The following is a 26,568-nucleotide window of genomic DNA, read 5'->3' as shown; positions in this document are numbered from 1 at the left end:
CGAAGGAGGAGGGAATTCAAAGGTTTCACGTAAGTCGAACGCGGACCCCGTTGTCGCGGGGGGCAACCCTTTTACTACGCGGAACGGACGAACGCGGAAGCAAGGAACCAGCGCGTCGTATTGATCACGTAGCCACGGATTTACCGACTCCCGGATAAAACTTCCGGACGAAGAATCAAATTGAGTCTTAGCCGGGCTCTCCGACCAGCGTTTTCGGTATCATTAAATCGGAAAGAAGGACGGAACTAGTCGGTCGAAGGAGCCGCGGAAATCCCCTCTGTCCAATTAAACCGGATTTCTCCTTTGCCGGAGAATTTTTTCGCCGCCGCGGCACGGCTTCGAAAAACTACTTTTACCTAATTGTTTATCGCACCGTAGTGGTCGCTGCATCGCAATTCAATGGATAAAACACAATAACGCAGTGAAATCAATGCTTATAACGAGCGGCAAAATACTTAGACCGGATAATTAATTTTAGGCCAGCATGTCGTTCGGCTGGGATTACGGATAAAACGATTGCAATGCTACAGAAATGTCAAGGTTCGTTGCAAAATTACGAAGTTAATACGTTATAAATTTTTAGCGGACATTTATGTAATGGTTCAGTGAACCCGTTCGACGACAGACTCTCGTATCGTTTTATAGAAGTACCGTCTCCTGCGCGAATTGATTTCGTTCGAGCAATTATACGATTCAACTAATTACTCGGACAGCCAATGAACGGTATAATTTACGAAATGACGTTGCGACAATTTGCCGTGCAAGTGTGCCCGTGGTAACGACGAGAAGTTTGGAACGCTGCAACGTATACATTGCGATTAAAAATGAATCGGCGTTAATAGTATTTAATGGCTCGAATTTAACAGAAAATCGTTTCACTTCGTTTACTTCGTTCACGTGAATTTCGACTGTGAATTAAAAGCTTGTGTTTCCCAAAGAAATTAGTCCAAAACATTTCCGCCAATGGAACGGCTTTAGCCGATGGAACATAGAAAATAATTCAATAATTTTCGACGATAGTATTTCACTGTGTGATTAAAAAGCATCGTCGACACACGCACGCACACACACACCCATATATTCTGCGGTGGCTATCTATTACGCATATACCCTGAAACGGAGATTATCAAATAGTGAACTGACGTAACCTCCTGAAACGAATCTAAACAATTTCTGTGTATCGTCTACACGTAAAAAGAGATACAGAGAAACGAACGCAAAAAAAAAAAACTTACCGCGGAAATTCTGTTCGCATCGATTCCATTAGCGCGTTCGACCTTCCGTGATCGAGGATAGCCATCGCGAGAATTCTTCCTTCCCGTTATCATAGTTACCATATTTATTCACTATTCAAACACCAGCGTAAGATTTATCGTCGCACCGTAACCACATTCGACGCCGGCTCGAACACGGAAGAATAATAGACAGATAATAATGCGTCAACCAGTTTTGGACCCACACTCAGAGCCATCTAACCACCCCGTCCGCGTATCACATTAACGACGTTTCCCAAGCTATTTCCACGGAAACTTTCTATCGTCCTAAAAGAGAAAAATGTTAGATTCCGTCATCGGATTCTGCGTTGCGCGGAAAAAGCAAACGGAAATAAATATTTGACAACGATACGCAATCGAGTCGTACTCTGATTAGGTTGTCCGAAATGTTCCTCTCGTAACGCCGGCGTTTGACGCTGTTTTACGAAACAAATGTACGTGCACGCGTAACGCAATTATCTTGTCGTTAACGTTGTTTCATTGAGAATCCGTTGATTTATTCGCACGCACGTTTATTCGCCTTCGAACGTAACAAATTCGCCGGACAACCTTTAAATCGACAAGGCGGGTTCAAACGGGGAACAATACCGGGATAGACAGGCGTGAACGCGGAAACGTCAACCGAGATTTGCATTCGAATTCGCGAAACGTCTCAGGTGAAGGCAGCGCTGTATTACCAACCTGTCCCTCGGCGGAACGGTGAATTTTTGACACAGGTTAACGCGTGCGAATTTCGAGAAGCATTACGATTCAGGTCGACTAGATTCGAACAAATAAACCAGCCTGGAGAGAGGACGCCCACGCGAAACGGAGAATAAAGCGTCTCTCGCTGAAATTACGCGCGTACGTGTCTAGAAAAAAGGGGCATATCTCGAGAAATATCAAGGAGATTCGAGTCACGACTATTTTACACGATGAACCGGCATGCAGGTCGTGTGTGCGCACGCCAGGAAACGCGCGCGCACACACGACGACGACCACCGCGAAGGTTCACGCAGCAACGCACACACGTACACGTAACCGTGGAACACTCGCATACGGCGGGTCGAGACAATGCGTCAAAGGAGGCAGTAATCATCGGTTTTAATGTAGGATCAGAGGGGTAGCAGAATCGCCGGTGACAAGGCGAAAAACAGGCGTTGCGAACGGCAGCCAGACCCAATTAGCACGGTACGGGAATGGATCCGTCGGGAACGCGAATTCGGGGGGATCGCTTCGAACGAATTCACGGGGACATCTTTCGCAGTCACGGCGGGAAAATGGTTCGACCATTATCGCGTATCGTCGGAGAATTATGCGAACAGTCGACCGATAGATGTTTCTGTTATGAAATCGTAAAGCAACAGATATACACGGCATAATAACCCAGCCGACGAAGTCAGCCGTGCCACTCGACCGTTCGATTTTTCCGTCTGCCAACCTCAATATCCCCACTATAAATTTCTGCGACACGATCACTACCCTCTTCGCCGATAAACGGACGATTCGACGAACGTGTCGGCGGTACGATCGAACGTTCGCGTAATCGTGAAACAGAAGGGCACAAGGACCCCGTACCACGAACACCCACGATATCGTGAACGCACGATAGCAGTAGGCGCGGCTTTTCACCCCGTACCGAGAGAAAACGGTTTAGTGTCACTGATTTCCCACGTACCTAGGTAATCCGAGCGTGTCCACCTCGTCGATGATCCTCCTGCTGTCCCCGTATGAAATTCACGGCGCCGATTTAACACATAATCGCGAACTTCTCGCGTTCTCGGCACTTTTCAGCTCGTGCTTGTCGCACGCCAACCGAGTCCGCCATCTTGGGGCAACCGCCAAATCCCCCCAGGCAAGACAATTTCTACTCGTGAAAAGTCACTAGCGATCGTTTGTCCTTCTCGCTCGCTTTGAATCGCTTACTGCGTTTCCACCCTACCTTCTATGGAGCCGAGCACATTTCACTTTATTCTACTCGTTTCTCCGATACGAGAGATCACCGTTGCAATTGTCATCACAAAACCGCAACGTTATCGTCATCGGTTTCATGGAATCTTCATGTTCGTACACCTGTCGGGAATTCGTCGTTCGAAACTTGATTCTAAGGATCGCGAGCTCGTTTTATTATACCACTCGAGAGCCATTAGCGAATAGAGTTCCAAATTAATCCGAGAAGTAATGTCGCCGGTAATGAAACGTTACACTACAATAATGTACATGTTCTTTTATATCGGTAGATAATTTTTGAGGTTAATCGTTCCATCTGTAATCGTAATATTAAAGAGTTAATCGTTCGATTTGGATTTCAACATTTATATCCGTATACCGTTACAGTCGATAAAAGAAGAAATATCAATACATGTATCACTGAAAAGAGATGCGTTCAACTTCAGGAGTCATCTCAGTGGCGTTCGTAATCAAGTTTTATGTCATCGTTTGTCGCGCGTGTCTTGTAACTACACTGTTACAACAATCTTCCAATATTTAATTTTTATAGAAAAATCAAATTATACAATATGTATAATCTGATATATTTTTCGTTCATTGTTGTATTGTTAGAGATAGAAATGGAAAAACAATCGCCATCGCATTCAAGAATTCAATAGCAACCTGTGACTAATCGTTTGCGGTTCAAATTACCATCCACATATAGTAGTTAGAAGGTACGGGAAAGTATATACTCGAGGAATTAGAATGAATTGAAATTTTAAGTACATTGCTGACTACGGACTAAAAATAATTTGTCGAAATTGTAGTTACAACAATGAATAAAATAAGTGCACACGTAACTTTGAGCGGAGGTAACATGGAAACGTATCTTATGAAATCGACATGCTAGGGAGTTGCACCGGACATCAATCTATAAGGGGCTTGACCAAATGGAGAGTTAAAGCTTAGTATTTAAATTGTTATATACAATACGCAAAATGGATATTAAAACACGTAAAGTATATTTAAGAATAACCAGTTTATTGATCGAACTGTATGAATCGCTTTTAATAATCATACGAATGCATGCTGTATCTAGATGAGTAACGTAAGCGTCTATTGTACGTTTGTACCATTTTAGTATCGAACTCTACGTTATCGACAGTGTAAGATATTGCATCTATTATCAGAAAGAAGGTATTCGTATACTTTGTTCATATTATCTATATTAATTTATATTAATTTATACAATACTATATAGAGATACACGTAAGCATTCTTTGCTTAGTACACTTAAATTGAGCATAGTCAAACACGTTCCGTTTTTTTACGTTACAGAATTGAATACATCAAACAAAATACATGAGAGATCGTGCCTGTCAAGTACCACATACATAATTATACTCAGTCACTGACGATAAATGTCGCGGTTAACAAGGAGCGTTTGCATAAATTTCAATGAATCTTGGATTCTTTTTATACGGTCAGTAGACAACATAGTACTAAAAACACTGCGACGCAATTCATTTTCATGGTACATTCACAATTCATTGAAAACAATGGGTCTTTTAAATTGTACGTATTCAGTTATTAATTAATACATATCCTATTAATAAATTTCAATTGATATTTCTTACTACACAATTACTTTATAGTTTTCTTATCGCAAGATTTTATTTAATTTCTGTATCGAATGTTGTATAATTACCGAACTTTAAATATTAAATTATTAAAAATATTTTGCACGGAACCTATACTCTGCAGATAAAGTAGATTTCCATTTGAGCAAAATTACTATAAATTCATAAAAGTATCTATATGCATAATGAAAAGATAAATAGTTCAGAATATTTCAATTGGTGAATAATTTTCATATTTGTATTTAAAAATGTAATTCAAAAATTCCGCTTATTTATGAACAAACGCCCTCATAAACATACCGTTTCTAAATGTACTCAAGAAAAGACGATAACGGACGACTGTGTGTGACGATAATCTCCGATACATGTCATGTAGTATTAAGGAAGTAACCATTCGATTCACTATCAATATTTTCTACAGGATACCAGACAGTCTTCATTAATATGCTTCACCGATGGCAAACAATATGCTGAAGTACCGGCATCAATCCTGAACGAAAGACAAATGATAATTTTACGATGCGGTGTTAGACGAATGACAATGCTTCTTTTTTTGTTACTTTATAAAAAGTTTTCTTGTAACTGGACATTTTCGTTAGCATCACAGTACGATTAGAAATTGTAAAAAACCGTTATATGTTAGCAACATATAGCAGTTTTTATATATAATATACATATTATATATATATATATAATTTTGCTCATTCCGTAACTTGGATAGCTGGTTACCTCATGGAAATTATCAGGTAATAGTTCTAGTTCTAATTCGTTTACGTCAGAATATAAAAACCTCGTATAAATCTCATTTCGTAGTTAGCGGAATGGAATTATACCAGATCTAACGGGTTACCAAAGAATGTCCTCTATCAGCTACAATTGCCACTTGTTAATTGACGGACACAGTCGACGAAATTCGATAATCTTTTAACACGTTCGCCTGCGACAGTGTTATCAATTTTTCCGTTTGCTGAAAATATGAAATATTTATGTTAAAACGAGCGCAAAATGTTCTCGTCGAACATCCTTGTGAAACCACTGCTTAGAAACACAGGAATTTCGCGAAGAAGTGCATTGTCGCACATTCTCCATTTATGTGAAGCTAATTTACGTTGAAATTGAGAAATGCTAATTATAGCCGCCGCTCACCTCTAAACGGCGATCAGTATTTGTCATTCAAACATTTGGTATTTCGTTTGATTTGCTATATTTCGGTATTTTGCAAATAAAAATTTCCAAAATGTAGATGTTACTTGGTTTTTAAAAAAAAAGAAATTAAAGAGCAGCCAAACTTTCTCAACGTGCTTATAACATGTATTCCAGAAATATGAGTAGTAGTGGCCGGCTATTTGAGAATCACTGTCGAACATGTTCTCCCATTATTTTCGTCATCATCGCACTTCGTTCAACGTCCACATCTTTCGCAGTTTGCGACATTTGCGTATGGTTCAAATATTGCGTAATTTTTTTTCTCTTGAACTACGTGGACTTGGCAAGGATAATCTGTTTAAACAGCCAGAAAGATGTTCACGTTTCAGCTCTATATTTCAAGAGCAGGTCGATTTCAATTCTGTATTAGTTATTTCATTCATCGCTGTAGATGGTAAAAGGTAAATTTTTATATTATGAAATCACACGATTATTGCAGAAATGAAATAGTAAAAAAGAGATAATATCACTATTATTTAAATTGATAAAACTAACTATTATTCTAAAAGCTTTACGCGTAAAGATCTCGAAGTTTATGTTTACGGCACAGTGTGCAACTTTCACAACCGGTAGTATAGAAAAATTTCAACGAGATTCGTTCTACAAACGGATCAGCGAGTTTGATAAAATCGATACAGTTTATGCACTTTGTCTAAGGAAAATCTCGCCTGTAAATATTTAATATCTGCTTAAAGAAAATTAGTGTGTATCGTTCGTATCGATAGAAATCTTTTATTGTTATTTAAAACGAAACAGATTTAGTCTCTGTGCTGCTGATATCGTATATTGTTTACTTCGTCCATTTCTTTCACAGTTTTCATTGTCGCCGAGTCAGCGATCAATATGTTAACAACTAGGAAGTTCGACAAAACTTGATAGCAAAACGAACGATTTTCTAGCACGGGAAAAACATAACTCATACTTATTGTAGTAGTGTGAGTATGGCGCGTCGCTTAACGACGATCACGTGATCGAAAGGTGCAGCAATCAACGCCCAGCTTTACAAATACTACTGTTATTTAAATTGCAATGCACGTATGTATTAACAATTATGGAAGTTCTGTATTAACATTCTGATTTAAGCTACCCTGTAATGATATCAAATGAATTATTTTTTTCTACAGTCATCAGCGTGCACATTGTCCCACCGAGAGTTTATAGGTCGGTTTTACAATCTGCTCTTCTCAGGCGAACAGGTACAGAGTTCTCAGTTTACATCGAGCCTGCGACGTGTGATGCGTGCTCGGCTCCCGGTTATTTCATATCGAGGACGTAGCAATACTGCACTTGTGTATTAACAATAACATATTAGTCGACCACGAGGTTTGAAGTGATATCTTGTGAAAAAATTTGAGAATTACGATGGTGTCCGATGTAACGAGATTCCTCAGCGGCAAAACTATTTTTATTACCGGCGGCACTGGTTTCCTCGGGATTTGTCTGATCGAGAAATTGTTACGAACAATCCCCGACCTGAAGAATATTTATGTACTATTACGGCCAAAGAAGAATAAACAAGTAAACGAAAGGTTGGAGGAACTCAAGAAAAATCCGGTACGATTGAACAAATCCTTTTTAGTCGTAAATCTCGTGGACCTTTGGTATTTCACAATATTTTCGAAAAGTTCATTTCAGTTTTACTCGATATTATGTACTTTTTATTATTTTATTCAGCAAACGCGGCGTCGTACATTTTATCTACGGTTATGTGTTTTCGATACGCAGTCTCGTGAATAAACGTTTCGTAAAATGGTCGCGGGTATTTTCAATGTCGATAAAAATGAAACTATTACAGTTAGTTCAATGTTTCTTTTACTTTTACTTACGTAGCTGTACTTAGAACGGTTAGTAGGTCTTCGCTACGTAAAGAATGTAATTCCGGTCATTGACACTGCGACAGTAAAGTAATCAGAAATCCCGGATGTTCGTAATTTCATCCGTGTTTGAAAAAAATTGGACTTGCTAATTAAAAAGGTTCGAAAATTGATCGATACGATATAATGTTTTCTTTCACTCTTTTAGATATTCAGTAAATTGAAGGAAGAGAAGAAGGATCATCAACTTGACAAAATAATAGCTGTTGCGGGTGATGTGAATCAGGAAAATTTGGGTCTGTCGGCTGAAGATAGATTGACCTTGGTTGAAGATGTTCAAATTGTTTTCCATTCTGCCGCGTCCTTGGATTTTGAAGCAGATTTAAAAACTACTACTAATTGTAACATTCTGGGAACGCGCAGAGTTGTTGAACTATGTCAGGAAATAAGAAACTTAAAGGTCAGCCACTCAATGCCTACTAAATAATTCACATATTCATTTATGACCTATGTAGTATTTAGTGGTTAATTTAGTGATTTATTCCGTTACATTGAGTAACAACGCTCGTATGGTTAAATAATTCTTCTTTTTTCTTATGCAAAAGGCAATGGTACATGTTTCTAGTGCCTATGTCAACTCATATATGCTTGAAGCAAGGGAAACTGTGTATCCTGCGCCATATGATGTAAACGAACTATTAAGATTAGTGAAATCATTAGATGATTCTACTTTAAATGCAGAAACTCCAAATATATTAAAGGATCATCCAAACTCTTACACATTCACAAAACACTTAGCTGAACATGAAGTAAAAAATGGACACATTCCAGCTGCTATTGTACGCCCATCGATGAGTATGTATACTGTGTATTAGAATATGTTTGCATAGTTAGTCATTTTCTTTAGGAGTTACGTAAACTTACAATACGTGTACACAGTTCTTGGAGCATGGAAAGAACCAATTCCTGGATGGACAATCTCCAAGAATGGTCCACAAGGATTTTTAATGGGTGCTAGCAAGGGTGTAGTAAGAAGATTACCAGTTGCAAAAGATTTGGTATATGATTACATTCCAGTAGATATTGTTGTAAACAATCTTATAGTTGCAGCCTATGCAATTGAACGAGATGGGTAAAATGTCATTAAATATCACTGAATTAAAGTTTGGTATATTATATGCAATGTATTAATAATATATATTTCTATTATAGTGGAAAAGACTTGAAGGTATATCATTGTACAAGTAGTACATACAATCCTTTTAGATGGAATGATGTCAACAGCGAATTAAATGTGATTTTACATAAGTATCCGTTAGTAAGTGCAGTGTGGTATCCACACTTAAAACTACTATCATCAATATTTTTATTCAGACTTTCTGCAATATTTGTGCATTTCATTCCTGCATACATCTTGGATACAATTACTAAATTAGCTGGAGGGAGACCAATGTATGTTAAATACTACAAATTAAATGATTTAGACGTATTTTAATATCAGTTGAAACTCGGTCTTCTATTTAATAAAACTGACAAAGAAATTCGTTTTTAGACTGGTAAAATTACACACTAATATTAACAATTCCCTGGATCGTCTGACAAAATTTATCTTTACCGAATGGAAGTACCATAATCCTTCTCAATTGGAATTACATAAGTCTTTATCAGAAGACGATAAGCAGTTGTTCAATCTAGATATTAAAGATTTAGAATGGCTTCCATTCTTTGCTAATTTACAACAAGGAGTCAGAACATATCTGCACAACGAGTCTCCAAAATCGTTGAAAAAAGCACATTCCAAAAATAAAATGTGAGTATGATTGTAATTAAAACAGATCAACTTATATCTTCGTTGGAAATGAATTGTGCATACATACATTTTATATGTTTAGATTAATGGTAGCGCACTTAGCCTTACAAGCTGGAATTCTGGGACTGATTTGGTGGTTGATGAAAATTGTATTTGCCACTACTTGGACAAAGTCAGGCTTAGTTATGCCTCTGGTTTACATTGCCATCGATCAGCTTTAAAAGTAGCAAATCGAATTTTTAACTAATTTATAGTATTAAAAGAACTTTATACATTTGAAAATACGTCACACGTCCTAAATGCATTCGCATTCAACCTGAACGGAGTAAATATGCGCTGGTATTAATTGTATACATTTGATATAATGACCATGCATATTCATCTTCTTCCATTACATTCTCCTGATGGTGCGGTGTTGGGAAATTAAAATAATTACATTTTAATACTTGGTATTTGAAATATTTTCATATGGTACTATAGTTCTCAATAAAGGGATTTAATATATTATAAAAGCAACATGTATACAGCTGAAAATTGATTAAATAGGTATGTGTACAAAGGAATACAGTACCTATCATTTTACAAAAATTAATTGTTTTTCTTTTTTTATGGTTTAGTGAAACTTAAAAATTTTTTCTTTTTTTTTCGTGTTCCTTTGCACATAGTATTTTGGAAGAACTTGTTAAAATACATTTATATTTTATGGTTTATGTTTATTGTATTTAATTCAATTTGTTACCTAGATAATACGAGATGCTGCATGTACAAAAAGTTCAACAACATATAGAAGATAGTTCAGAGAATAATTTTGTTTACAAGTATCGAAGATAGGAAATCGATTTCTATTTTTTAACTATTAATAATTATAAATACTCTCCTATAGTTTTTAAATTTCGTGGTACAGACTGACTTTCGTTAACCATTTCTCTCTTTGTCCTTTGACTGAGAGGACAGCACTGTTTCAGTAGTGAGATCGTCAACCAATCAGAACCAAGCAATTTGTGTCCTCATTCTCGATTGCTCAACAAGTCGCGGCCCGAAAGATATACACGATTTAAAATTTAAACTGTAGAGTACATAGACAGTCAATTGTAGACTACAGAGCGTTGACTAATAAAGGTTTCGCGTCACGTGACCAAATGTGTCGCCATTGTTGTTGTGATAAAACATTGTTTTATATCTTTATCTTTCTGTTAAAGATTACGAACTTCATGAAATCGAATTTTCTAAAGGAACACAACATTTCGAAGTCGTATACTAAAAAATTTTGGTTCTCACCTTATGTTACCGTAACACAAAAAGTGGCAATGTACAAGTGATTAGCATTAGCATGTCTAAAAAATTTTGATCGAAGGTATGTCATGTACCAAATATTTTTTGTTCCGGAGTGAAAGTAAAAGATACAAAAAGTTATTTTTCAAACGATCGATTATGGAAAATATGTAATCCTGAAGTGTTTTTTTTTTTATGTGTACCGTACATTTTCGTTTTGGATATAATCAAGAGAGCAAGTAATTAATCTACACTAATAAACTCTAGAGTCATGTCAAAAGCTGAAATAGTACCTATAGGTGGAAAAGCAGCAGGGGCTATTGCATTTATTGAACAGTATGTGAAAGATGTGTGTGATTTTAGTTCTCAGTACGGAAGTAATATCAGTATTTCTTATACGGCTTATAATATTGCTGGATACCCTAGTAAATTTCCAGATTATGGAGACTTTCCACAAGCTTTTGTTATGGTATGTTATATTTATTATACCACGTATATATTGAACCACGTTGTAATAATATGTTTAAGCTACATAAATATTAAAACTTGTAACCTACATCTTGATAAATATGTATTCATATTTTGTCAATTAATAAATTGTCTTCTCATCGAAATGACTGAGGATGTAAACATCGCAAAGATTAAAGATTATTTTTTTCTATTGCCTGAATTGATTTCATAGTAATCAATGAAATACAAGCCCACAGAACATGCTTCAACTACTATATGACTATGCATGAAAAAAAAAATATTTATGCATATTGTTAGTTTGAGTGATATATTTTGTTAATAGCGATACTACAATACATACATTACAAAGATTCTTATTCTAGAGAACATACGGACCATGGTGGAATAAAGCACCTTCAAGACTGATAGATTATATGCCACAAAATAATGAAGCTGTCGTAAGCCAAGATTACATAGGTATTACATAAAGATCTTTCTATTTCCTGGTTATACATAAACGACAGATTAAATAGACTAATGTCATTGATATTTATAATTTACAAAATATAGATTGAAATATATATATATATTTGTTTTCTCAAGATCTAGAATTTTATGAAGAAGTATATCCGATTAGAGTTTCAATTTATGAAACTTATAATCCTGGAAGTGTAGTTGGAGTATGGGCACAAAATTCTGAAGGGAAGTGGACTCAGTTATGGAGTGGTGTTCCTCAAGTTGTTCCTCACAAGCCTCGTATATTTTCCCCTCGTTTACAGCTATGTAATTTTAAAACGAAAATGATAAGACTGGAATTTAATCACAATTTATTAGATTATTATACAGAATTAGATGCTGTATCGCTTGTTGGAACATCTAACTTCATGGTTCCTAACAATAACTCACATAATCAAAATTTAAACGATTTCATACAACGGTTGGGTTACTTTAAACAAAGTAGTGATGATTCTTATAACATGACACCAGATTATTTAAAGGCGAGTTATGATTTAGCGGTTTTGAAAGAAATTATTTCAAAACACTGTAAGATATTTAAAAGGTATGTAAATATTATATCATACATTAATATTTGTATAATACTTCGATTCTAATAATTTATTTATAAATTATTACAGTATAATTGTGGATAACATATCCAAGGGTAAAATAGTATCTAAAATAGGTCAGCATTATCAATCTGTTCCTCCTCTAGAGGAAGCATTCAATAGTTTGCAACAATTTTTGCAAGAAGATTTCCCCAAATTGACCAGGGATATTCAGTTTTCAAAGTCGAATACATTATTCGAACAAGATAGTCCTTCTAATGATAGGTTTTCAGTATCACCAAATGACTGTGAATATCAAACTTGTGGTAGTTTTTCAGCACTTCCAGTAAGTATTTTAATTATTTATATTTAATGTTTTTCCGTTATTCAACAATCGATACTTATCTTGTTTCTAACAAATTTTTACCAGGACGAGACAGTACTGAAAATTTTAAAAAATTTAGATCTAAGATCTCTATGCTGTTTATGTAGAGTAAATAAACATTTTAATAATATTGCAAGGGATGCTTTGCTGTATACAAGTCTCAATTTAAGACCCTACTGGTATTGTCTGGATGCATTAGCACTGAATTATTTAGCGCCTAGATGTAAATATCTACAACAATTAGATTTGTCCTGGTGTGGAAATTATAACATGATTAAATATCAAGATTTCATACATTTTATTCATACATCTGGAACACTTCTGACACATTTAAGATTAAATTGTTGTCAATTCGTTAATGACACGGTCATTCTCGAAATTTCAAAAGTTTGTAAAGATTTAAAAGGTGAGTAAAAGAATCGTATTAGATTGTCTCCAGAATTGAAAGAATCTAAAAATTATTAAAACACAATTCGAAGATTATTTATTGTACAATGTATTTTAGAATTATGTTTACGTAACTGTATCGGAGTAACGAACGAAGGCTTTTCGAAGCTCGAAAACTTGGAATTACTGGAACGTTTGGAACTTTATAGAACGAACATTGAAACTGCCACATTATGTACTATATTAAAAAATAATATTAGAATGCGACATTTGAATTTAGCCGGAATGCATGAACGTTTAAATATTGATGAAGTTGCAGTTCAATTAGGAAGTTCATGTCCCCATTTAGAAAGCATAGATTTTTGGAAGGCACAAACCTTAACACCGCACGGAGTTAGAGCTTTATCTCATTGCAACAAGCTTCGCGAAATTGATTTCGGATGGTGGTATGTTAAACAAAAAATATATTCTTAATTAGAACATTTAGTATAAGATATACTAATGATTATTTATGTTCATAGTGGTGGTATGGGTGCACCTGGTGACTCTTTACGAGCACTATTATCTTCGTGTCCATACTTAGAGAAAGTATTCTTAGCGGCCCTCAGAGGATTAACGGATCGTGACTTAGAACCGCTTTTACTTTGTCAACGATTGCAACAATTGGACTTGTTAGGGGCACGTTCTCTTACGCCTGACAGATGTTACGAGTTTCTTTTATTCTGTCCGAAATTGGAAATGATCGATCTCAGCTTCTGTGATGGAATTAACGATTTTATAGTACAAGAGTGGCGTCAATTGTTTCCACGTGTTTCTATTAAAAGAAGTTTTCAAGTGATCGGCACTGACATGTTATGAAAAAAAGACATTCCAGAATATTTTATAAAATTTGTATGATATTAGATTTCTCAATTTAAATGAATTACATTTTAGTACGAGACAAATGAAGAAATGCAAATATTTTTAGGAAGCAAAATTTGATAGTTAGGGAAGGGAGGGAGGGGGGCAGTGTATAAAAGGGGTAGAAATAAGTATGTAGATAAGAATAAGTTAAGTTAGTATATGTGCAAATTGTAAAAATTTATATCCCCGAGGGAACAAAAATAAATACTATTGCTATAATTGTATGTTTTCAGTGGTTAGTACATATATAAATTAAATATTAATCGAAACGTAACAAATTTACAATAATCATAACTATCAAGGCGTTTTCTTGGCATTGCTACGCTGTGTATAAACTGAGTCATCCAACGTTAAAGCCTGCGAGCTGATATTTCTCGTGTCCGCATTCAGCGAATGATTGTCCTTTGTGATATTAGTCTCCCGAAAGTTGGTTGTGGTCAACAAACGCCTTGGTCGTTTGTTAAAGTCCACTTGTTTCAGTATTCGTCCCAACGGATTGTCCGTTGCAGTCATTATTGGGGACAGGCTCAGGCTCGACGCTGCGCGTGCTTTAATCTTGCGAGAGCTTCTCGGAGATCTTAATTGGTCGGTTGTTCTGCGCCTGACAGATTTTAATTTTACGCTACGTAACATGTCAAGTGAGACCATTGGTCCTTTTGGTCCAGGTATGGTATTCCTTCTATTTTCCTAAAATACAAATCATTTTCCTTTACCTGTTATTATTCCAAATGGTTTTCAGATAAAAATCCCACTAGACGAAACTGCGACACTCTCTTATGATAGAACAAACCATTAGAAACTTGGTGAAAAAATACTGTTCGGAATTTACCTTAGGATTTTGTGGTGCTTTTTTTAAGGTCACCTTCAATAGATCCTCGACCGTTATGGCTGGTCTACTAAGCAACGGTGTCGAGCATGTTCTCGAGGGTGTACTAACGCTTCTCTTCGGGGTGGTTGGCGTGATTGCTATCACCGGTGACTGAAATAATGGACCTGGTGGAGGCGGAGGTGGAGGTGGTGGCGGTGGCGGTGGCGGAGGAGGCGGAGGCGGAGGTGGAGGGCATGTAGACATAGGTGGAATTAGAAGCGATGGCATCGGTGGAGGTTGTAGCGGTGAAATTTTTGGAGGCATTGCTTTTTTATCTTCTAATATTTTCTGCAATGACTTCAACTCTTCCATCATTATCTCATTGTTTTTAGCCAATTTATTACTGATCTCTCGTATGTTGCATACCTCCGCGGTCAGGGAAAGTGATGTAGCATCGTTAGTCGTATGCGTCTGCAATCAGATTGCCGTAATCATTTTAAAGATCTATAGAGTGTACACATAAAGCTATGTACTTACGCGAGTAACTTCTTCGGTCAAATAATTAATCCTCTCCAAGAACATATTAATCATTTGGTCGTTCTCGGAGCGTAGCGCTGTGACCACTTCACTGAGCTCTTCAACTTTCCTTGCAGTTTCCTCTGTAGAGGATACGAAGATCATATGCTTGAACCGTTCATATTTCTGCAATGATTATTCAAAAATTACCATTTTGCTAGTTTATAGAAAGCTAAAAGGTTTACTCACCCTTTTAAAGGCATCTGCTAACTTCCTTATCACCCAGGTACAAAATACGATAGTTTTAGGCAGATGTTTACTGGTGAACGTAAATGATCGGTACCTCTGTTTTTTAGTAGGACAGGTACATTTTCGACAGAACTCAGTGCCTACTTCTAGCTGAAAGCGAAATAAGTTCCATCAGTGAGAATGTGACGATTAAAGAGTAACCGCTACTTTAAGGTCTTACGTCGTGCACGCCGTCAGAATCGGATACAACGGGCAACTCTAGAATAGAAGCCGCGAGGGATTCTGGTGTACACCTGTCAATCGTTCTGTGTTCTTCTTCCGTTTCTTTCTCATTATCAAACTTCAAAGTAGTCCTACACCTTTTGGCAGGAGGCGGTGTACCGTTGCATGGTGTAGGAGAACCAATCCTAATTGTATTCGATTTGTCATCTACTTTGCCAATCTCTTCGAAAGCACGCTTAGTGATGCGTCTAGGTTTCCTCTGAGATGTCATTGGTTGTGTGTGGCCTGATAGGAAGCTTCCAAAATGTTCCTGATTTGTTTTTATCTTGAAACTGTTCAGTTGCTTTATCTTGGAAAGAATCTTGGCGCACTCGCTCCAATTGGCAACGAAGAAACTGTTGCCACTGGTGTCCTGTGAAGTCTTCTCAGACTTTGAGCCATGACTCTCCAGGCTGCTCCATTTCTCATAATGCTCGATGCTCTTCGCTTCGTCCTCAAACTGATTAATAGGGAAGAAGTTCGAAAAGGACTTGGCATCTTGCAAAGAACGGCATGTGTTCATGTCCGTTTTGATATCCTGGTCTAACGTGAGAGTTCTATCCAAAGAGTAACAGGTTTTCGTAGGCGTGTCTGCCTTTTTCTTGAATGGATCGCCACATTGATCATCGTACTTGTCCGAGGAGTCGGATCTTCGCCGCCGTCGCTTATGTGCAATTTCTGGGCTCAGCTCATCGTAGCACGTTAGTTCCAACTCAGCGGGTTCAAAGAGTACAGATTCCGGTGACTGTTCTCCTAATAGCCGCTCAGATGAACCATTCTGTCTGAAGAAACCATTATTATTCCCATTGCTATGGATCGCATCGAACGAACTTGATCTTTGCAGCAATGTTTCCTGGGATTTGCAGTGGTCCTGCTTCCGGCCAGATACTTTATAACTCTTACGTTTCGGCATGATTTTAGAGTGAAATATTTAACATTATTTGTCCGAAGAATTTTTAAATCTAAACAAACGAATTCTATTCTTATCGTTACACCTCACTGTCGCTGTCTCCGTTTAAACTACTGTAAGGAACCGTTGCGCTTATTATAATATATGTATAGTTGACATTGTACTGAAGGACTATCATTCGTGTTATTATCTGTTTTGATACTAATATCGAGAGATCAAGCAGGTTTGTTATGGTTTAAAAAACTTTTTTCTATCGTCGATTAGCGACCCCTATAATGTAAAGTAAGAGTAAAATTATAAAAACAACGACAAAGATGATGGGAAAAATGATGTTTATTTGTTCTGTGTTCAGAGAATTGTTTTCCAACATGATTTTTCTTTTTTAATCGAGTCCTACGACTCTTTCGGTGTTTATACGTTCGTCTTATTGTTTCGTAAATCGGTATTGTTAAATATTTACAAATTGTATAAAAATGTATGGATCTACTATCTTATTTCGTGACTACTCCATGTCCATACCATGGTTCTTACACAATTATGTGCAATTTCAATCTCATTATCACTTTCGGGGTAATTGATTTTAGTTACATATTCACAACCAAAATTTAATATATCTTCACATTCATCCATATCGCCTAGAAGCTTCTTCGAAAATTCCAGAATTTCTATTAAGTGTTCTTTAGCAACAATCATTTGTATCTGTTTGGACAAGAATAACTTTTGTAAAGCATTAATGTATAACGTGAATACTGTAACCTTGATATCTTTAGATAAGTGCGACTTTAAATTCAACAAAATATTTAGAAGCATCGATTTATACTGAATCGTATCCTCATTCATTTTTAGGATAGTATTTAAAAGCGCGTCGATTATTCTTATAACAAGCTCGACAGATTGAACATCGTTGTCGCGCAAATTCATTGCAATATTTAATAACCATGGAAGTAGCCCATGTCCTTTCATGAGAAGCACGCAAGCTTTAGTCATTTTCAGTGTAACACAAATAGTTTCCAATATAAGTTTCTAAAACAAATTTTACAATATTTATAATAGATGTAACACCGTCTACATTTAAAAGTATATTATAGTCAATATGGACTTGTATAGTCTTACCTTTGTACGCGAATCTGCCAAATTACACGTATAAAAATCTAGCAACATTTTAAACAGAACACATTTAAACGCCACATCCAATTCACTTTCTGTTCTCATACCGTCGCGAATATTTTCCAGAATCCAATGTCTGTGCGCCTTGTATTCTATATCAGAACTATGAAACAGTTGCAATAGTTCTGGTATTGAATGCACATCTAGCGCAGGTTTAGCCATCAGAAATGTTTGCAGACGCGAATACAGAGGATGCAACGGTTGCGTTGCAATTAAAGATGTCCTCGCGAAAAATATGGATACTAAAGTATTTAAACGCACATTATCCAGCTTCGATTCTAGCACAGTAATTCCATAACGTAGCGCATCTATTAATCGCATTCGTAATAATTTTGTTTTAGAGCTATAAATAAAAGAAAGATTAAATTACACTTAAGTTAAATAAAATGAATGGCCATAATTTGAATTACCTTAAAGCTTCTAAGTGAGTGTAATATCTAGCAATGATAGTATATGCTGCCATACGAGCATCGGAATGATTGCTGCTACAAGCAACAAATGCTAATGCCAAAGCACCGCTTTGAGCTATTTTCAAACAAGACACGACATTATTTTCAGATAACAAATGGCATAGTAATGGTAAATAAAATGCAGGATCATATGTATCCTCTGCTTCATGTAATTCAGTAGCCTAAAAAAATGGTTTGATTAAAATTGTATTACTAAATTTATATGAAATTTGTAAGAAAAAAAAATTTAAAAACAAACCTTTAATGCTCTATTCACAGGATAATTTTTTATAGTGTTATTAATTACATCCTCTTCAAACAAATTCAAGACTTGTGTGGTAGATGGCTGCTTCCATAAATTCATATGTATTTCGCTCTTCACACTGTAATGAACTGCCGCTGCATTCCCCCACAGGTATGGCTGATACTCGTAGATATTGATGTTATTATTTTCGTAATATTGCAAAATCTAAAATTAATATATATATGGCAATATGTTGCAAAAGTTTTCTATAATAATAATTTATGTAATATGTATTATATATAATCTTACAAGTAAAAGGAATTGGTCGGATTCGCTTAAAGTACCATTGTATGCTGCCAAATAAACGGGTATGTGTGACAATGCCAGAACACTTTTATTCTTCCGCATGAGAATCCACAGTAATTCTATCAGATCTTCTAAAAACATAATAAATTAATGTATTAACGATTACATTTTTTAATATCGCTGAAAATATGATCGTACTTTTTGTATTCGATGATTCCAATAGGATGTTCAGGAATTCAGAATGAGAAACTGTCATTTCGAACAAGGTTTTAGCGTATTCACTGTTGCTATCGTTTTCGTACGCAATATCGCATAAAGCACTTAATGTCTTTAATATTGGCAACGATTGTTTATTGTTCTTCAATTCTTTAAAACCCAATTTTAATGAAAAACGTGAGAATTGCGGCCACGAATGATTGTTACTTATTGTTTCAACTACCAAGTTTTTCTTCTTGTCTTGTAAACTTTTAATTATATCACTCAGCTTTTCGCAAAGGACAAGTAATTTTGTCGTATTCTTCGATTCTTTCTTTAACGTCAAAGTAGTTACATGAAGAAGAACTTGTAATAGGTTCACGGCATATTTTTCATTGTCCGCTTCCATGGCTAAACATTTCTTAAACACACTTTCAAGAATCTGTATATAATGAATTGATACCATGTCTAATTTGTCTCCTGCTTGTAAAATAGCATCACATATTTCGTTGCAACTCTTAAGATCGAATGCATTTTTAATTAAGTAGGTAACAGCATTCACGTTTTCCTCTATCCAAATTTGTGCGTCTTTGGGATTGCATATGTAGGATGTAATCTCGGTCTCGTAATGCATCTTTAACTTTTGCAGAAATTCTTGATTCCATTTGAAATTTAAATTATTTTCCAGGACTGGAAACACTATGCAATTCTCTTTAATTTTCTCAGAATTGAGCATGTATTCTGTGAAAATTGGTATGAATTTTAAGTTTTTACTAATTAAAAATGAAAGAAGTTTTACAGTTGTATGCGTATGTTTCGTTGATAATAACGACGAAAAGATATCTGTAAAAAGACCATAAAAATTAAGTAGTGATAATGTAAGATAACTACGTATATTTTTATAATAATTTGCATTACCTGCATCGATTCCAGCAATATTAAATGGAAATTTCGAAATGTATGCGAGCAAAGCAGATTCCCACAATTCCATATTAATAATTTCTTTGGATTTCAAAACGAGGAGATGCGAACATAATGATTTCACAAATTGCCCATCTAACTCAAGCAACGAATTACGCTGGGATTTAATCTTTTTAATACTAATAGTCTCTAAGAGTTTTGCAGTTATATATCCGTATTTTGATAAATTTACGCCATCTTTTGAAATAAACATAGAATATTCTAACTTCACGAGTTTCTTCAATAAATGTACAATATCTTGCGGCGATAATTCCAATGAAATCAGCAATGTTGTTATTATTTCAATATCATTTATATTATCGTCGTCTTTATGATTATCAATCATTTTGTGTAACTGCGTAAGTAATTTATTTCTAAACTGAGAGACTAGAGTTCTTATATTACCCTTCTCACACAAATGGACCATTTCTTTACAAATATCATGTATTATCAAAGTTATCATATTCGTCGTGAGGTCTTTGTTCCTTCGATATAGTGGTGAAAAATAATACAAAATTATTGGATGAGCAAAAATAGATTTTGCACATTCTTCCACTAGCATAGAATCTTCCTGATTTTCTTTCGCAAGATGCAACAAAGATATTAAAAGCATTTTATATTTACTAATTTGTATTGTTGTTAAAAGTCCTCGTTTAGCAAATTGTGTTAAATAAAATACAGCCATCTTGAATAGACACCTGATTTCGTATGCTGATAAAGAATGTTCAATTGTAATAGCTTCATTATCATATGTAAAACTAACTCTATTGTCACCGCTAAATACTTTGTTTATCTGTATGTTAGTAGTATCTAACAATAGTCGATTCAATTTACATATTAAATCCAGAGACGGAATTACTTCGTCAACATAGACAGGTTCATTGCCCTCCGACCAACTTTGTAAATATTTTTGAACTGGTAGATCCTGTATATTTCTTGTCAAATATATTATACTCTGTGGTATAGCTTGGTAATGTAATGTATGAATTAATACATAAGAAGCGTACGATAATACTGCAGGATCTACATTTTTCTCCATTTTATGTAACATGCAACACATCAAAGGTGATATCGATGTAAAGCGTTGCATATGTAAAATATTATTTTCTGAATTTTTATGAATCACATCTTTGTCCAACAATTCTGAAAAATAGACGTATATGGTAATGTATACAACTTCACTATAAATTGTAAATCAAATGCTTTGTTTAAATAAGCTTTACCATTAAATGTATCCTCTAATCGTCCAGCGTAAGTGATCCCCTCGCTAACAATTTCGTCTGTTTTTATAATTTCATCCACATATCTCTCCACATTCTTTGCAACCTTTTTTAAAAGACGAACAAACCAATCGACTACATCTTGTTTTTCATCTAGCGTTATGAAACCATTGATCCAAATATCTAAATGATCGCTGCATCCTTCGAACATACCGGTAACGTTCAGTAACATTTTTATCGTTGATTTTATACTTGACATATCGACGGAGTTTTCATTATTCAATAGAGACAGTAGAAATGTTAATGCATCGCTAAATACTCTCTAAACGGACAAAAGGTTTTAAATGTGAATGAACAGATGTTAAATCGAATAAAAGTTAATTAAAAATCTAAAGTTTTACTCACTTTTTGCGGTAAAAATTCAGCAGGATTCAGAATGATTAAAAACTGTATAGCTTTTACTTGTATTGTGTTAAGCTCAGTAACATCAACATCCTGTAGTTCATTCAATGGACCTAAAAATGTAGTAGCTGGTACATGCAGTAACGCATGTAATAATTTCGGACATATATCATTGTACAGGTGTAGTAAGTTTAAAATAGCTAACAAGTGTTCATCTTTCCTTGGTTCTGGAATGCATTCTTTGATCACAGTATCATTTTTAATTTCATTTGGTTCAAATACGGAATTCCACACATCTAATATCGTATTCATATTGGGTGCATTCTAAAATGTAAAAAAAAAACCATAATAGAATCAACCATTTTTATGCATTATATTATCTTTTTGTGTAATAAAGACAATACCTTCATGATATATTCTACCATAGAACTTCTAAAAGTATCAAAATCAGTACATTCATTGTAATTTATTTTTGCAACTGACAAAAACTTCTGTATCTGATTAAACATTGTTGTAAGCGTAAGTACTGCTTCATGTCTGACTACTATACTTGAATGAGTCAATGATGGTGTGATTGCGTGTTTTAGTACTGTTCCTGATAGAAGTAACGACAATACTGCAGAAGCTAACTGAGATGCATTTAATTCCACAGAACATATTTTAAAGCAACCATCTGGATCTAACGATACTATTATCTGTAATGATAAGCAAAATGAATATCTTCATGTTTCAATACCATATAAATTTTACACATTTGTTATCATTACCTCTCTCACAAATTTCATTGCTGCAATCCATTTGGTTGATACTCTCGGTTCAAGATGTTCTTCCAACAGTGTAAACTGTGATTTAATTAAATCTGGACACGCGGTCACTATCCGAATTACCAAATCCGATGGTTTCGCATGTTCCCAAGGGCGATCTAAGCTGTGAAGTATTGTATTAGCCAACTGATTATGTTTAGTATGCGACGTACCAAGCGTATGATCATGGAATATAATTCCATATCGATGGGATGTTAATAATACAATTAAGAAATCGTGTAATATCTCGTGTATAGTCTGAAAGTAAAACACTGTACATTAATAGAATACATGTTTAATTAACGCGTGATATTAGAAAAAGTAAATACCTTCTTTTCTTCAAGATATTGTGGATCTTCGATAAAAGGACCACGCGCTCTGTTCCCTGGCCAATTATTTGGACCTTTCCAATTATAGAGACACACAAGGTTCTGAATGGCCGACGTTGAGAATATATGTAACTTCGTAGTCTTACTAATTTTCGTATTTTGGAGAATGTGAATCTTAAATGTGGTTAATACCAAAGCAACGATCTCTTTGGAATCATATATCATGTCAGGGAATATACTAGAAAGTAGGCCGTGTTTGTTCAATAGAGCTCTAATGCTCGATACATTTCCTTCTATCAAGAAAGCAAGGATGAAATGGATGAAACAATTTCTTATATTCTGGCTGTCCGTGGGCTTTGTGTGCCTTGCAAGAGATTTAACAAGTTCTGGCTGTAAATTAAGATGAGCAATTAACTCGCGTGGCAGACTACGACCTAACGAGACAACTGCAGCCAACAATTGTAGGATAATTTTTCGTTGCTTTGCATTGCTTTGAAGAGAAAGCATAGAATGTACTAACGGTAGATGAGAGTTAATTAAGTGTCTACATGCTCCTTCTGCGCTGGACAGATATCGCGGATACTCTGCCATGATTCTGAAAATGCGTACAGAAATTAATACATATTTATACTATAATATGAACATTCATATAATGCTTAATTATACATACTTTAACAATATTATTCTTATCGCAGAGAAGACAATAGCGGCAGAACCGATACTTTTCTTATCCGTGCTATCTAATAATCTTAACAATTCGAGAATATTGCCGCCTGCATTTAAATATTCTGCAGCCATATCTCTTTCTTCATTCTCGTTACAAGACTTGACAAACTGTCGTAGACACTCTAAACCATTGATAGAATTAAAAGAAGCCCGCATGGACTTTCCATCTACCTTAATATCTTTGTTATCTTCTACATTTTCTTCATCATCATCAATATGTTCTGTGCCTAGAAAATATTTCAATGCTGTGTGTATAATAATCGTTTCATCTATTTTGCAGAACAATAATTAAAGAAGGTCTAGAACTTTAAAGAGGAATAATACTTGCCAAATAGAGGATAGAAGCCTTCGTAAAGAAGTGTTTAAAAAAAGTGGTAATAAGTAGTCAAAACTGTAAACAATGTCAACGCTTGGTTTACATAAAAAAAAACTAAATATTACATAGAAATAATAGATTACCTTAACAGCTTGTTTATTCATGGTTATAGACAATTGTTTACATGTCTTTTTTTTCTCTCTTTGCTATCAGACAAGTATTATCTATCCTCGATATTCTGAAACCTTTTCCAATCACCCTATCCACCCTACGTAATAAAGCATAATACTTTGTATAGTTTTCGAGTCCTTAAGTTTGGCCTTCTGTTCAGATTTTTTAGATACTTCAAGCGCTTCCGGCTCACACTTTTCTTTACGCTTTTTAACGGCTCCATATTCTTTCGTCGGTGAATTAGTTTTTACGTTTACATCGTTACTTTCGCTCTGTTCTTTCACATTACCATCCGTATGGCTGGTACCTAAACAATAAACGTCTTATTCAATACACCTAAAATGGTCTTCAAAACAAAAATTAACCTTTGATAGGGTTGTTAAACTCCTTACGTGAATTAAAATTACCCTCATCCTCTACCGGAGCTTTTCGTTTTCTTCTTTTCTTTATGCTTATTTGATTATTATCTAATTCGTTGTTCTCTGAATGAAGTTTCATGATCACCGACAATTTTTCTATGTACAAATTAATACGTACGCTTCGCAAACAGCTTGAAAATCTTACTACGAACACTTTCAATACATTTATCGCCTGTCTCGACAGAAAAGATTTAATTAAAAACTTTTTAACGCAGCCCTAAAATCTGATTCAAGTATCAACATTTAAATAACCTATATTATACTCGGGACCACGTGCGTTCTACTATGTATGCACACGCGCATACATACATGTGCATGCACGTGTCGCGTCGTCCACTGTAACAACTATATAGTTTTATTGCCGCTCTTTTGAATCTACCAATTAAAGAAAAGAGCAATGAAAAAATAATCAGGACAACGATAAAAATTGCTGAACTATTTTTCGAATACCATTTTTTTGTTTACCATGTATTTGAATTTACATCGTGTCCTTTTTATAGCGTATTCGTCGTGTGATTAGCATGTACGTATTTTACTCCGTCGCTACACTCTCGGATAAAAAGTGTGCACGAACACATCGGCATTGGGATCGTCGAACTTGTCCTGATGGTGTCGCAGCACGATCAGAACGCTGTTTATATTTAATAATCCGGTGATTTCTCTGCCATCCATCCACTCCTTCATTTTCGGCAATTCACAACCGAGCATTTGTAAATCCCGCGCCGATATCGAAACGCTCTGGCTGTTCGTCCTATTATTCAAATCATCCATGGCTTTTTTCGCGTCCGTATGGATCAACGCGTAATGCGCGACTTGATTTTGGTCTGATCTGCTTAGAAATCCCGATTTACGACCAGTGTGAGAATAATTCTCGACGCTGTCCAAAGGGCCGGAGGCGGTTTTATCGGACGCGTGTCCCCTAGGGTGCCCCTTCTGATTACAATAATGACAATACGTATTCTGCGATTGATCCAAAATAATCCCGGCCGCGGTCGGCGATTTACCATGGTAGCGTGCGCCGCCGATCATCAAACGCGTTCCCTTCTTATCATACGATGATATGGTGTCATTGATTCGATCGATCAACGCGTTTACATTATTTTTAAAATATTCGACGGTGTTGGTTCTTAATCGGAGAGGATCGTTGCCGGTTTGCACGGCGATCACATTGAATAGACAACCATTCAAGTCGGGCTTAATGTCCGCGGGCTCTTTGTTACCCACAAGGGTCCAATGACCAATTCGTTCATTCGCAGATTCGAAATCATGGTATTCGACGTCGATCGTTGCCGCGTCTTCGTTCCTACGCGCGCCGTTTACGATTTTGTACAAACTATTGCCGGGCAGCCAAATCCGAATCGGTTTTCCTATCAGGGCCGATAATGCGTCCATGTGAAGTATGTTCGACGGACCGTAATTTTCTAAATCGTTGATAACAAGTTTCGCGAGGCGCAGCTTCCATAATTGTTGCCTTTTTCTTTTGCACCTGTTGCGAGTCCGAGCAGACTTTCCACTTAAGATTTTTCTCTGAAATTTGACAACAACGTTTTATCCTCTCAATCGATGCAATTCGTACGCGCGTTTACTTGTAGGTCGTCCGTCATTTTTGCTCTTCATTCCCCTGGCAGGTTCGTGCAGAAAAAAAATTTAAATATATATACCGGTTAATTTTGTAGAGAAAACAATCCATATTGTTGTACGGGATCAAGCAGTCTTGTCGAAATTGTTACTAGAATTTTGCATCATCGTCCGGATCGAGGTAAAACGTTCGAATTTTCCTCTTAACCTTCGCTCATGTCATTTTGTAGAATTTTGTTTGTTTCATTTCCTTGAATGTAGATTATTATTTCGATAATTCCGCTGTTGCGACTATATGCACGTCGTTTGTAATTCAACTATTTTGCTAGCAGCGCCAACAGAAACGGAAGGAAGCTTTGCATACGTGATCAGAATGTACCATAAGTAAGCACTGTAGGTACCGTCTTTATTCTCATGGTACTACGGGGTTGCGTATAAATA

At 35.8% G+C, this 26,568-nt stretch overlaps 6 protein-coding genes across 10 annotated transcripts in view; 2 read left to right on the top strand and 4 right to left on the bottom strand.

Annotated features, from left to right (window-relative positions):
- Positions 1-3,080, bottom strand: part of LOC144476835 (putative fatty acyl-CoA reductase CG5065) — a 47,793-nt gene extending 44,713 nt beyond the window's left edge. For both annotated transcript variants that reach the window (XM_078194110.1, XM_078194116.1), the window contains exon 1: positions 2,932-3,080. The gene's annotated coding sequence lies outside the window, so the exon portion shown is untranslated. The remainder of the gene's footprint in view (positions 1-2,931) is intronic.
- A 3,831-nt stretch (positions 3,081-6,911) lies between these two features.
- Positions 6,912-10,365, top strand: LOC144476723 (putative fatty acyl-CoA reductase CG8306). Its single transcript, XM_078193878.1, has 8 exons — positions 6,912-7,066; positions 7,156-7,585; positions 8,054-8,305; positions 8,451-8,700; positions 8,785-8,977; positions 9,058-9,297; positions 9,398-9,655; positions 9,738-10,365. Exons 2-8 carry the CDS (start codon positions 7,394-7,396, stop codon positions 9,874-9,876), a joined length of 1,524 nt encoding a protein of 507 aa, XP_078050004.1. The 5' UTR covers positions 6,912-7,066; positions 7,156-7,393; the 3' UTR covers positions 9,877-10,365.
- A 131-nt stretch (positions 10,366-10,496) lies between these two features.
- Fbxl4 (F box and leucine-rich-repeat gene 4) lies at positions 10,497-14,185 on the top strand. Its single transcript, XM_078193877.1, has 7 exons — positions 10,497-11,396; positions 11,761-11,854; positions 11,981-12,437; positions 12,514-12,769; positions 12,854-13,214; positions 13,314-13,641; positions 13,717-14,185. Exons 1-7 carry the CDS (start codon positions 11,199-11,201, stop codon positions 14,051-14,053), a joined length of 2,031 nt encoding a protein of 676 aa, XP_078050003.1. The 5' UTR covers positions 10,497-11,198; the 3' UTR covers positions 14,054-14,185.
- Positions 14,186-14,255: 70 nt separating this feature from the next.
- Positions 14,256-16,873, bottom strand: LOC144476721 (uncharacterized). The gene is made up of 5 exons (XM_078193876.1): positions 15,892-16,873; positions 15,672-15,821; positions 15,444-15,608; positions 14,928-15,377; positions 14,256-14,785 (listed from the first exon to the last, which is right to left on the bottom strand). Exons 1-5 carry the CDS (start codon positions 16,843-16,845, stop codon positions 14,396-14,398), a joined length of 2,109 nt encoding a protein of 702 aa, XP_078050002.1. The 5' UTR covers positions 16,846-16,873; the 3' UTR covers positions 14,256-14,395.
- Positions 16,874-16,996: 123 nt separating this feature from the next.
- Positions 16,997-24,923, bottom strand: LOC144476720 (nucleolar pre-ribosomal-associated protein 1). 4 transcript variants are annotated; one of them, XM_078193873.1, is made up of 16 exons: positions 24,802-24,923; positions 24,496-24,721; positions 24,249-24,437; positions 23,588-23,870; positions 22,918-23,512; positions 22,553-22,846; positions 22,190-22,480; positions 21,789-22,109; positions 21,387-21,705; positions 20,122-21,306; positions 19,207-20,046; positions 19,012-19,136; positions 18,718-18,927; positions 18,420-18,640; positions 17,956-18,352; positions 16,997-17,865 (listed from the first exon to the last, which is right to left on the bottom strand). In XM_078193873.1, exons 2-16 carry the CDS (start codon positions 24,626-24,628, stop codon positions 17,329-17,331), a joined length of 5,940 nt encoding a protein of 1,979 aa, XP_078049999.1. In that variant the 5' UTR covers positions 24,629-24,721; positions 24,802-24,923; the 3' UTR covers positions 16,997-17,328. The 4 variants fall into 4 exon arrangements, with proteins under 4 accessions (XP_078049999.1, XP_078049998.1, XP_078050000.1 ...); XM_078193872.1 differs by having other exon boundaries at positions 16,999-17,865; positions 19,012-19,139; XM_078193874.1 differs by having other exon boundaries at positions 17,000-17,865; positions 19,012-19,139; positions 24,523-24,721.
- On the bottom strand, positions 24,915-26,153 carry LOC144477137 (uncharacterized). The gene is made up of 3 exons (XM_078194626.1): positions 26,136-26,153; positions 25,015-26,076; positions 24,915-24,924 (listed from the first exon to the last, which is right to left on the bottom strand). Exons 1-2 carry the CDS (start codon positions 26,151-26,153, stop codon positions 25,093-25,095), a joined length of 1,002 nt encoding a protein of 333 aa, XP_078050752.1. The 3' UTR covers positions 24,915-24,924; positions 25,015-25,092.
- Between the last annotated feature and the right edge of the window lie 415 nt (positions 26,154-26,568).

This window comes from Augochlora pura, chromosome 11, assembly GCF_028453695.1.
Source record: "Augochlora pura isolate Apur16 chromosome 11, APUR_v2.2.1, whole genome shotgun sequence".
Lineage (NCBI taxonomy): Eukaryota > Metazoa > Arthropoda > Insecta > Hymenoptera > Halictidae > Augochlora > Augochlora pura.
Note: the sequence above shows the minus strand (reverse complement) of the source record. Positions and strands in the feature narration are given on the sequence as shown.